Source organism: Haliotis rubra, unplaced genomic scaffold (genome assembly GCF_003918875.1).
Source record: "Haliotis rubra isolate DU_JTF1 unplaced genomic scaffold, ASM391887v1 Scf1294, whole genome shotgun sequence".
Lineage (NCBI taxonomy): Eukaryota > Metazoa > Mollusca > Gastropoda > Lepetellida > Haliotidae > Haliotis > Haliotis rubra.
In genome coordinates, this window is record NW_025765219.1 from 155,939 (window position 1) to 168,977 (window position 13,039).

Genomic DNA, 13,039 nt, shown 5'->3' on the forward strand with positions numbered 1-13,039 from the left:
TGTAATGTTGAAACACACTCAGGCAAAAACCTGTCAATTTTTGGGAAAGTCAACGGTTAACAGTTGGATAATCTAAAAGACAACCATCCCACGAATACATCTAGAAAAAGTTTTCTGTCAAGAAACTCAACAAGTTTGAAGATTAAACAACATTTTGTTCTGTGGAAGGCGTTACACTCACGTCACAGTAGAGTACAGCAGTTCCAAGAAGGATAACTCGGAATCCGGAATCCGAGTCTATGAAATGTGTCAATCTCTGCATCGGCTACTGGGACAAACCTCTCGGATTGATTAGGAATGCATGGATATAAAAAGTCATCTTGAAGAAGAACATTTAGCACTGATTCCGGTAAGAAAGGAGCTGTTTTCTGGTTCAATGGCATGGACGCCGTGTCCGACTCACTTGTTACACTTTCAGACAACATCTTTTGTCGGTATCTTGCTGTTTCTATTTCCCCGAATTCAGTTTTAACAACATACAGGTTTTGGGAATTCAAGGGCTGTAAAATTCTTATCACTCTTCCTATTTGGTCACCGTCAACTTTAACCCATTCAACACCGTAGGCTTGATGATGGCGGCTTCCAACAAGCTGTAGAGGATGCTAGATCTACCCCGATACAGGAGGAGGAGTCAATCGAGATAAAGGGGAATATTGGAAGAACTATCCAAGGCTTCACCAGCACCTGTTCTGTGAACTTTGACGACATGGCGACAACAAACGGTACAGACGATGACGTCACTTCCAGCACAAACGATGACGTCAGTCCGAACGTCGTCAGTAACAGACCGGTTAGTGATAGACATAGAGAATCTCACCCGAGTGTCTTTTGATATCAAAGATATCACCACGAGTTGATAAAGTAACAAATATCCGAGGCTTGCCGACGATATTTTTACTTTTATCAATGAGTGTCGATATATTTGATATCAGAAGACACGAGAGTGAGATTCTATTTATCATCAATTTTCAATGAAAAATGTACATCTCTGAACACAGTACTACCATTAGATTTGCAGTGCAGCGATGTCATAACATTGTGACGTCAACAAGTTCATGGCGTCATAGCATTGTCAGGGCATTGTACAAAATCTACTGTCAAAACGATATCTCCTAGGAGATATCGTCTGATCTCACACAAGCGATATCTACTGTTTTGTAGATATCTACACAGTTTTGGATGATAAAATCGATTAACATCTTTGTTTTCGCAAAATGACCTCGCCCCGAGTCATCACTTGGTTTCTCTTACAGAAATTCATTCCTCAAGTGTCACTGTGTGTATTGCCATGTTGTTTCTATCACACGATATGGATTAACCCCCTGGATGCCGAGTTTTTCTTCTGACGCACTCTTTCATTAGATCAGAAGAGAGAAAGTTGGCGCTGCGCTTTATCTACCTACGGCTATAACATTACACAAGAATATAGAACATTGAATTTCCTATCTGATGGTGTAAATTCAAATGAAAATAATTACGCGGTTCGAAAAATTATTATTATTATTATATGGATATTTATATAGCGCTATAGTCCATCCCACATGCATGCTCAAAGCGCTCATTTGTTTTTCCCTCGATCAATTGGATGTCAATTCAGCGGCACACCATGTTATCAATCTCAACTTCCTGGGGAGCATTCAACTCTTGCTGCCACTAGGCGCACCGAGTTAATGCAACTTTCTCATCCTTTCGAGGTACCCGTTCACAGCTGGGTGGACTGGGACACATAGTCACAATACTTTGTCCAAGTTTACTGCACGTTGCTGTACCCGCAACTGGGTGTTTGCACGTATTCATGTGGCCACCATCTGGTCATATACCAACGGATTCGTGGGTTCTTTTAAGTGCACAGGGTTGTGTACTGTACACTAGGGGTTGTGACAACACTGAAAGAGTCTGCACATAAAGTTGACTCCAAGGTTTTTACGCCGGATCACAGGTGGGCTCGATTCTGGCACCTCCAAGCTCGCTGGATTACTAGCTTGGCGCCTTAGACAGCTCGCCCAACACGCCCTCACACCAAATATAGACACAGTAAAATGTTGTCCATAATATTGTTAAACGTTAAAAAGTAAAATAAATTCTCCGTTGTTATCGAACGCCGTAGTTATGCAAAAGAACGAAAACCGATCTCACCAAATAAATTTGTAGGCACAAAAGTAGACAGAAATCTGGGCCCAATTTTTATAATTTCTCTTTGACGATTTTTCTGACGGGCCCATTTTCTGAAATTAGACTGGGAAATTAGACGCAATATTCTAGAAACCCTTCCATGACCCATACTTACGCGACATGATAATATTGCCGTAGAACTCTCCAAGCAGAAATTCTCGATGAGTATATGACCCCTATCTATGACATCAAAGGTCAAAATCTCAACCAATGGCGTCATAGATGCCGTGTGAACCGTTCCTCAAAAGGAATACACTCATGAATATGGATAGTTTGCTATTGTTTCACTATGTTGTAACCATTTTGTATCAACAACTGACTCTTTGATTGTATTTATGAGCATTCATTTTAACAAATTTCTGTAATTCCTTGTCTACAGCGTTGTAAGGCATTGATATAATAATCTTTGCATTTGAGGTTATTCACGTGCAGGGGCTAACTGCATGGTCGGGTTAGAGATTATCTCATTGCATTATTTTATAATTAAAATATTTCTTGACGGTAAGGTGACAAGAGTGGCCCCCCCTTTAGCTGCTGGACGCTTTAAGTGTCTTGTGTTCATTAGAGTTACTTCCCTTGGTGGCGTTAGCACTATAGGGAGTTGCTTTCCATTACCGTGGCGTCCGCTGTTCGCTAGCGTTACTGCTTTTTATGCATTCCCACCCTTGCGGGTTTTAATTTTTTACTCTCCGTGTAGTATTATTGGTTTGTGGATCTACATTATAACCGCCGTTATGATTCTGAATTCTATGAAATTTGTTATACTGAATTTGTCACATTGGGAGATTTATTCATCCATGTAAGGTGACCGCATGCTGGCCTAGGATACATTGTATTGTATGCAACAACTATTCATGTATCAAAATCTGCCCTGCCCCTTTTTCATATATATATGTTTTTGTTTATTGAGAGTTAAGACAGACTAAAAATACACGCGAGTGACGTGACTTGGCGGCCATATTCAAACCAGTAATTTTACCTGGGATGATTCTCTTGGGATGATTCTTGGGGTGTAAACTTCGTATCCTAGAGCAGTCGAATAATGGCGGCATTCGATTCTATTAGCAAATTCAACGAAGACGAAGACTGGTCACAGTACACGGAGCGTCTGGTTCATTATTTTGAGGCTAATGGGATAGAAGAGGAAGGCTATGGTATTGAGTGTCTGTGGTAATAAAACCTATTCTTTAATGATGAATTTACTTGCTCCAGTGAAGCCAGGAGACAAGAAATACGACGAGCTTGTGGAAATAGTGAGAAAGCAACGGAATCCCCCACTGCCACACACACACACACACACACACACACACACACACACACACACACACACACACACACACACACTGCCACACACAGTGCCACACACACACACATATACTGCCACACACACACACACACTGCCACACACACACACACACACACACACATACTGTATGCATACTGGAAAGCTTAGGCGCCTTTGTTTCCTGAAAGTTGACATTTTGGACCAAACAATGACCAAAAAATCATGAAAATTGGCAATATTTTAATTTACAAGATGACATAAAACGTCAACGATGTTTTGTCAACAAAATGTATCCCTGTACAACTATGGGGCTGCAGAGTTCCAAAATGAGAGAGGCGAGTGTCTCTCAGTCTTAAAATGGCCTGTCATCTTCAGACAATAAATCACAGGAAAACTGTTAATAGCATGCATATCCACCTTGTGCACGGATGACTGCTTTGACCCTCCTCCTCATGCTTGTCGTGAGTGTCCGTATTTGCTCCAGAGGCAGTCCCTGCCACTCCCGGCGCAAAGCTGCTTCCAAACATGCCAGATCTTGTACAGGCGGATCCAGTGCTTGCACTCGGCGTCCAAGAATGCCCCAGACAGGCTCCAATGGGTTCAGATCCGGGCTCAAAGCAGGCCATGGAAGTTTGGTTACAGTGTTGTTGGAGAAAAACAGTCACAAGTCGGGAACGATGTCTTCGGGCGTTGTCATCCATAAATACAGGGCGCAAGAACAGGATCCAGTATGTCCCGGATGTCGAGGTCGCCACTGAGATTTCCACGAGCAGTCACCAAGTCCAGTTTACAATCATGGGAGAGACAACCCCAGACCATAACAGATCCACCACCGTAAGGAACTGATGCTCTGATGTTCTTAGGCTCATAGGCACTGTTCTTGCACAAGCGTCTGTTGGGGAGCCATGGGTGCTTCAGGACGCCATTTGTAGTGAAATGCTGACGTCTCACAAGGTTTGCTAAATCCGATCCTAAACTTGAGACGTCTTTCGGGGTTGACCTGGCCTTGGTCAGTCTTTAACCTTGTTGGTTTGACGGTGATTTTGAACAAGTCGGCTTAAGTGCGTGGTGAATGTCAAGCTGTCACCCAATAGCCCTGCATGACATCCCGGTGTCGTGCATTCCAATAATTTGCTTCTGGTGGTCTCCTTCGTGCCATTGTAACAGATACTGGTAAAGTCATTAAAAAGATTTGGCGTTTTTACAGTTAGCCACATTGAGTTAATAGTGCTTTTTGAGACAATCGTGGGTAGTGTGCTTCAACTGCATATTGGGGTGTGTTTTGGCGATTGATTTAGCAAAACCCTTAAACAATATTGAAAGGGAATATAGTTAAAAAAATAGTCATCGTTACAATTCAAGATTTATCATAAGGTAAGTCAGTAACTTAAAATATGTAAGGGGGTGCTTAATTAAGCTCCAAGCGTATAGTTTAGAGCAAATGTTGAGAGAGGCTTGGTTTTGACATAAATGATGATCGGATTGAGAGACGTTTGTCAGCAACAGATTCCTTGAATTTTGAAAGAGCATTAGAAATATCACTGGCGATAGAATGTATAGCTAATACAGGTTGATATCCTGTTATCACAATGCATTTATTTTCGAATGTAGATTGATTATGTTATCGAAAACAGTAAGAGTGAATCGTCCGACGTATGCGGCAAACGCGCACCTGACCAATCATTAATACATCATTGTTTTGTGAGAAGGTTTCTAAAAACAGGGATTAATTAATTTTATTAATAGACTAATTTGACTTCGTTTTGAACAACTCAGGAATTATATATAATGGTGAACAGCACATGTGTTCGTTATCAATATGGCTGGAGTGCGGAGAGCTGAATAGCTGATGTCACAGAGAGGGACCGCTGAAATTCGTCTTGATGGATATGTCTACACCAGAATTAAGGTCAGACAAACCTGCACCCACTGGAGCTGCATCGTCCAGGCCTGCACGGGGAGATGTTGAACTGCCGGGACTATGTTCTGTAGAATGGCAGTTTCTGCAATTAATTAAATATACTTACGGACACATTATATTTCTTCTACCATTATCTGCTAAACGCTTATGACTATTTTTAAAATAATTTTATGTACCTCATTCCAAAGTAGTTACAATTTGAGAATCGCACACCAGCTGTCACTTGCTTCATGTACGACTGTGTTAAAGCTTTAACGGCATAAACATTTCCAGACTCTGCATGTACAAAAATGATAAACACATATTTCAAATTCTTTCACTCTATTTTCTATTTCCACAGCGTCCGTTCAGTACAATTATAGCTCAATGTCTATACACATTATTTGAACAATTTCCTGTTTCTGTTTCTTCCAGATCTCCCAACAGGCTGCCCCCCATGATGGTTCTGGATAGTGCTGCCATCTGTCTCCAACAGGGACCATGGATCTCCCAAAAGGCCGCCCCCTTGATGGTTCTGGATAGTGCTGCCATCTGTCTCCAACAGGGACCATGGATCTCCCAACAGGCCGCCCCCCTTGATGGTTCTGCATAGTGCTGCCATCTGTCTCAAACAGGGACCATGGATCTCCCAACAGGCCGCCCCCTTGATGGTTCTGCATAGTGCTGCAATCTGTCTCCAACAGGGACCATGGATCTCCCAAAAGGCCGCCCCCTTTGATGGTTCTGCATAGTGCTGCCATCTGTCTCCAACAGGACCATGGATCTCCCAAAAGGCCGCCCCCCTTGATGGTTCTGGATAGTGCTGCAATCTGTCTCCAGCAGGGACCATGGATCTCCCAACAGGCCGCCCCCCTTGATGGTTCTGAATAGTGCTGCAATCTGTCTTCAACAGGGACCATGGATCTCATTTTCTGTAAAAATGTTTTATATCGTCGTTTTTCTTATCGATAGATTTCTCAATCTCATAAACGTCCTTTAATAATGTTCTGTAGATTGTGAAGCTAGGTTTGTGTCATTTTATATTCATTACGAAAATGTGGCGCTTTGCCAATAATATCATGTGGTTGAGTAAAAGGTTACCACTGCAACAAAATAGAATATCATGGTTTGACATTTCATACGTTTTACCAAGGACTTGAGTTACAAACATGTTAAAATCTGTCCAGAACATTTGAAGATTGGACAATCAAGGTATACATGGTAAATATCTTCACTTACTGAGCCACAAAATGTACATAGGTCATTATCAATCAATTTCATTTTTAGTAGTTCTCGTTTAGTGTAAATGGCTCTGTGCCAAAACGTATATTGAAAAGCAAAGAGTTTCGTGTCTTAGTGGATGTCTATATTGTGAAAATATTGTTTTCCAATTTATCAAATCATTTAGTTCCCCGTTCCATTTAAGACACACATTCGATATGTTATAATCAGATATGAAATTATCATAGAATATCCTTGAGCCTTTACTAGGTTTAATCAAATGATTCCAATGTGAACACGTAGATAACGTCGGTATATTAAAATTGTTTTTGTTCGTATAAGTTCTTTCCACTGTTTGGGTATACTAAGAAGAATACGATTAAAATCAAGTACGATACCCTCAATGCTAAATTTTCCGCAAATGTTAGAAAATCGTGGTCTTTACAAATATCTTTAATATACACTACTCCACATGTAATCCAGTTATGAATGATCAAACTTGGCTGGTTACACTGGTGATTTAGCCGAAGTGGTTGCATGAGTATTTCATTTATATCGCTATTGTTACATACAGATCTTTTAACATACCTATGCCAGGCATCAAGAGAGTCTGTCAAAAATGGATTTATAACTTTATAGTGTTTTGTAATGTTGGCTCCTAGGAGAAGAAGGTTTGTAAGGGGGAAACCAGCAGGATCATAGTTCTTAGATTTTGAAATATATCTCTTCAAGCATGAACGTTTTAAAGAGTCGATAAAGGTTTTCACATCGACCATTCTTAGACCACCTTATTCGTACATTCGCACTAAATTAATTCGTTTGAATAATCTGTTCAAATCAGTAATAAATGTTTTCGGGGGATTAGGGAGAGATGAGAAGATGTGGACAGTCGTGAATAAAGCTATCTTTACGACGGTTATATTCCCTGTCAACGTCAAATTACGTCTTTTCAAATTCAGTAGAATTCTTTTTATATTTTCGAGTCTCTTCTTTGTATTGATTACCCATACCATAGGTTTTCTAAATGACCATTTAATTTGATTCCCAATCAGTCGAAATTCTCATTATGCCAATCCAGCTTATAGTCATGGGATAAAACTATTTTTTGCCATTGAACCTAGCCATACTGCTGTGGTTTAGTCAATATTTATTTTCAAACCTGACATCTTATAAAAGGAGAGCAAGTTATCACAACTTCATTAAGAGAGGTTTCGGAACCGTCCAAAAACGATTCAGTGTCGTCTGCATGTTGTATAGGGGTTACTTTAAGAATATATCGTCCATTTTGAATTTATAATGAGACACCTGGACACCTGGTGTGTCTATTTTTAGACTAGGGTGGGTATATAAAGTCCCCCCCGAACAGTCCTCCATATCATTCTGACTTCAGTCGGGCTACGTACGGATCTTATGTTCTTGACTCTACTGGTAGCTGTTTACCTCGAAGATGGAAACCATTCACCGCGAGATCCTTAGGAAGAACCGCTCCGATCTCGTGACATGTATACAACGTGTAGAAGATGTGGTCGACAAACTGATGCAGTTTGGTGTGCTTACTTGTTTCATGAAAGCTGAGATTATTGAGAAACCACGGACGTCTTTTGATCGGGTCCGAGAATTGTTAGATATGCTTCCTAGACGGGGCCCTCAAGCTTACACCCTCTTCTGCAAAGCACTGCAGGAATGTGGAGAGATACAAGCGACGACATTGCTGGGGGTAGAGACTGACAAGCAGATGACAGAACTACAGGATCCCAGATGTCATTTACATCTGGGGGACAACGTCTATGTGACAGCCAAGACATGGGATGGTGTATTGAACATTCATGTGAGGAAGTATGAAGTATACCCGGGTGGCACGGCCTATCCAACCAAGCGAGGCATTGTGCTGAGTTTGAAACATTGGGTGGATCTCCCAGGAGCTATTCGATTCATTGAGGAGGCTGTCAAGGAAGGGAAACCTAACCCACAGTGGCATTTGGGAGCTAATGTGTTTGTTGCGATGGATAGTACGGGTATAGAGATTCGACAGTGTTGTTGGGATAACTCTATGCAATCTATGGTTCCTCGTGCCAAGGGTATACTGCTGTCCCTGGACCAGTGGAAGAAACTAGGATACTGTGTGGAAGTGATGCCTGATTTTGTGCCCGAACTGAAGGGCATGGTCCCCTGTATGGCACAAGAGGATCATCAGAATCAGATGGGGTACCTCCAGTGTTCCTTCTGCAACCCCAATGGACATGACATGTGGAGTAACTGACTCTGTTTCTATGGATGGAAGTCACCCTTCAGCAACTTCCATCCAGCTGTGTTTACCTTGGATGGTATTACATTTAATTGTGTTGAGCAGTGTTACATGTACTCTAAAGCAATGTACTTTGGAGATTTGGACAGTGCAAAGTGCATACTACAAGAGACTTCACCGGCAAAGCAAAACGTCTTGGGAGATGTGTGAAAGGCTTTACTCAGAAAGTGTGGGACACTGTCAGTCTTGATGTTATGACAAAGGCTGTAATGGCTAAATTCTCCCAGAACAGTGACTTGAAACACGTATTGATTCAATCCTATCCTAAGCCGTTAGCTGAAGCTAGCCCCTTTGATAAAAGATGGGAATAGGAATTGATGCATCGCATCCGGATATTGACAAACCCTGGAAATGGCCAGGGGAAAACTTGTTAGGAAAAACACTAATGTATGCCCGTGAAAAGTTGTTGTAAAAAATTGTCTTTGTTGTGAATAAAATATTGTATCGTATGTTTGTCTTGGGTTTTGCTTAAATAGTATGATGTATGTGAGTTATGTTTAGTTGTGTTTGAGATGGCACCTTATGAAGACTACTTGAATAGGATCTATTATGATCCAGAACATCCTGGTAGTTATGCTGGACCCAAGAAGTTATAATGAAGCTGTCAAAGCTGAGGGTCAGTTTAAAATTGGTCTACATCGAATCAAGAAATGGCTGAAAGGTCAGGAGAACTATACCATGACTCATCAAGTTAGGAGAAAGTTTCCAAGAAATAAGTATGTGGTGGAAGGTTTAGACAGTCACTGGCAGTCTGATCTCATGGATATGGTATCACTGGCAAAGTACAATGATGGGGTCAAATACCTCTTAGTCATCATAGATCTGTTTTCACGTTACTTGTGGGTAATTCCACTCCAGTCTACGAAAGGTCAAGAAGTGGTGAAAGCATTAACCAACTTATGGAAAACCGAAACACGAAAACCTAAACTATTTCAATCTGACATGGGCACAGAATTTAAGAATCGATGGGTAAAAGCCTTTTCGAAAAAGCACAAGGTAACCCAGCTGTTTACACTGAATGAAACCAAGGCCCCTTATGCTGAGAGAGTGATTAAAACCATTAAAATGAGACTGTATCGTTACATGTTGAAACACTTTACATACAGATATGTGGATATTTTACCAGATGTAGTCAAGAGTTACAACCACACCAAACATAGAATGTTAGGACAGTCGCCTGTTAGTGTAACTCATAAAAATGAAGATGAAGTACGACTTTCTCAGTATTTGATTCAACCCCGGACATTTAAACTCAATAAAAAGAAGTTCACCTTCAAGGTGGGTGACAAAGTCAGAGTGAGTCATCTTAGGAGAACATTTGACAGAGAATACCAGGAGAAATGGTCTGGTGAAATCTTTACAGTCATCAGAAGATATTGGTCACAAGACAATGACATGTACAAGCTGAAAGATTGGGGTGGTGACCCTATTGAAGGTGCCTTTTATTCATCAGAGCTACAAGCAGTGATAGAAAACCCAGATCAGGAGTATAGAATTCAAGATATAGTCAAAAAGAGGACCAGAAATAAACGGAAAGAAGTCTTAGTGAAATGGCTTCATTGGTCGAAAAAATACAATTCTTGGATCCCAGAAGCAGAAGTGAAACAGTATAAAAGCACAATGTAAACTCTTTTCAAAGTCATTTATGATGGAAGAGACAGTAGAGACACATCCTCTCTCACGCAGCAGGTCTGGTGAAAGTTGGACTTTGCTAGGTCGAAAAGTGGCCAAAACAGAAACAGTGTTTTTCTCTCAAATCATCATTATTTACATTGTGGTGATTACGTGTATTGTCAATTTGTCCTTGGGCAGAGGAAACTCCAATTTGTGGACAGCTCTCCTCAGTTCCAGTCTAGGATACCTGTTACCAAATCCCAAGATTAAATCAAAACATGGATAAATACATTACGATCAGAAGTACAGATAGTGAACACCTCTATCCCAACAACAAACCTTATAACTTCAGAGTGAGTTTGAATGAACCATTACATCTTGACCAAAGGTGGAGGATAGGACTGACAGAAATATCTATATTGTCCTTGGACATAGATAAAACAAAATCGGAACGTCGTGACTTATATGTCTATTCCTCATTGTGCGATTCATCACATGTAGGGGAAACAAAACAACCTTTACTCAGACATTTATGTCTCATAGGAAACCGAAAAGAACATTCGTTTTCATTTTCTCAGTGTCAGTATGTCCCTATGAATCTCAGAGATTTTCAGACTGTGGATGTCTATATAACAGACCATGGGGGCAATCCAGCTTCATTTATCCGTGGACCAGTGACAGTGACGCTTCACCTCAGGCCGCTCCCATTTTGGTTTTCATCATGAATAATCCACGATACAAACTCTTCGTACCCGATGCCGAAAAATGGACACGATTTTACATGCTCAGGGCTGAAGGGAAAGGAGACCCTTATCATTCTATAACACGTGGAGGAGAAAAATCTGCCATGTTGTCTGTCGATCGATATTTGGAACTGTATGATCCAGAGTGGAAGAAAGACAAACAAAAAACCAGAAACCACAGAGCAACCTAAGATTAATTTCGTTACCCCTACTCAACAAGTGGTTGAACAGGCCAAGGCTCTTATTCAGATGCAGAAGAAACCTATAAAAAGGGGAACTAAAGCTGGAAAAAACAGTTCTTCCCAGAAGCGCAAGCTGTGCACATCTAAAAGAAGTGGCTCTGGAGATAACTTGGACATACCCGCCAAAAAGAAGAAATAATGGCTTCATACACAGAAAGTATGTCCGTTGAAGCTAGCACTGATGAATTTGATCTCTTCACTGTACCTCCTACCTATGCAGCGGTAGATAAACAGTATTACATGACCTACAGACCAACGTCTCAAATTACAACCGATTCCAGTCCCATTGAATTTAACATCTCAGGGCAAGGGGTAGATTACATTGACTTGAGGAGAACTCACTTACATGTGCAGGCCAAGATACTCAAAACAGATGGAACAGACATTACAACAAATGAAAAAACAGCACCAGTCAATTTATGGCTTCAAAGTCTGTTCTCTCAAGTGGATTTGTCTCTCAATGGAAAACTCATTACGAGTTCGACCAATCTATATCCTTACAAGAGTTATATCAAGGTTCTTCTCAACGAAACCACATCAGTGAAACAATCTCTACTACAGTCTCAACTCTATTACAAAGACAGTGCGCATCATTTGGACGAATCTGATCCTAATTCAAGCAACACAGGTTTATTTGGAAGATATGAATACACTCGTCTTGGAACCGTGGATATGTGTGGACCTCTCTATGAAGATCTGATGGATTCAAAACGCTACTTGATTAATGGCGTGGATTTACAAATACGAATGTTCCGCACCCCTGCTGCGTTTAATCTCATGTCTGGAGAAGACTCACCCAGTTACAAGGTGAAAATAGAAGATATCTATCTGCGAATGTGTAAGATTCGACCCAGCTCAGCCATCACCACCAGTCATGCCAAAATTCTCACCCATCACACTGCAAAGTATCCTTTCACCAAAAGTGACATAAAACTGTATCTTTACCCAAAGGACAGCTGAACTACACAGTGGATAATTTGTTTCCAAAACAAGGTCCCCAATAAAATTGTAGTAGCGTTGGTATCTGCAGAAGCCGCCAATGGAAGTTACACCAAATCTCCCTTTAATTTTCAAATGTATAATCTCAGTTCTATTGTTCTTTATGTGGATGGAGAATCACTACCAGGGGAACCCCTACGAGTAACTGATCAACAGTACATTGCAGCTTATAATACTTTGTTTGAAGGAAGAGCATCCAGAGAGGTTTGATATCAACAGGGACGACTTTAAGGGCGGATATGCTCTCTACCAGTTTTGTCTAGAACCTTATCATTTGAAAGACGACTACTTGGATCTGATAAAAAAGAGGAAGCGTAAGGCTACACGTTCAGTTTAGTACAGCATTACCTGAGACAACAAATCTGATTCTCTATTCTGAGGATAATCTCATGCTGACAGTGGATAACGCAAGAAATATATTGTACTCTACACCATGAATTCACTCCAACTGATGTGTGCCCTTGATGCGGATGGAATCACAAAACAGTTTAATGTTAAAATAGGTGCAGCAGACCAACTTCCAAAGAAAATCATCTCCTACCCTCGAGGTTTTATCGT

The 13,039-nt window shown here is 40.9% G+C and overlaps 1 protein-coding gene across 1 annotated transcript; it reads left to right on the forward strand.

Moving 5' to 3' along the window:
* The first annotated feature begins 11,620 nt into the window (after positions 1-11,620).
* LOC124267006 lies at positions 11,621-12,442 on the forward strand. Its single transcript, XM_046701849.1, has one exon. It carries the CDS (start codon positions 11,621-11,623, stop codon positions 12,440-12,442), a length of 822 nt encoding a protein of 273 aa, XP_046557805.1.
* Positions 12,443-13,039: the final 597 nt, after the last annotated feature.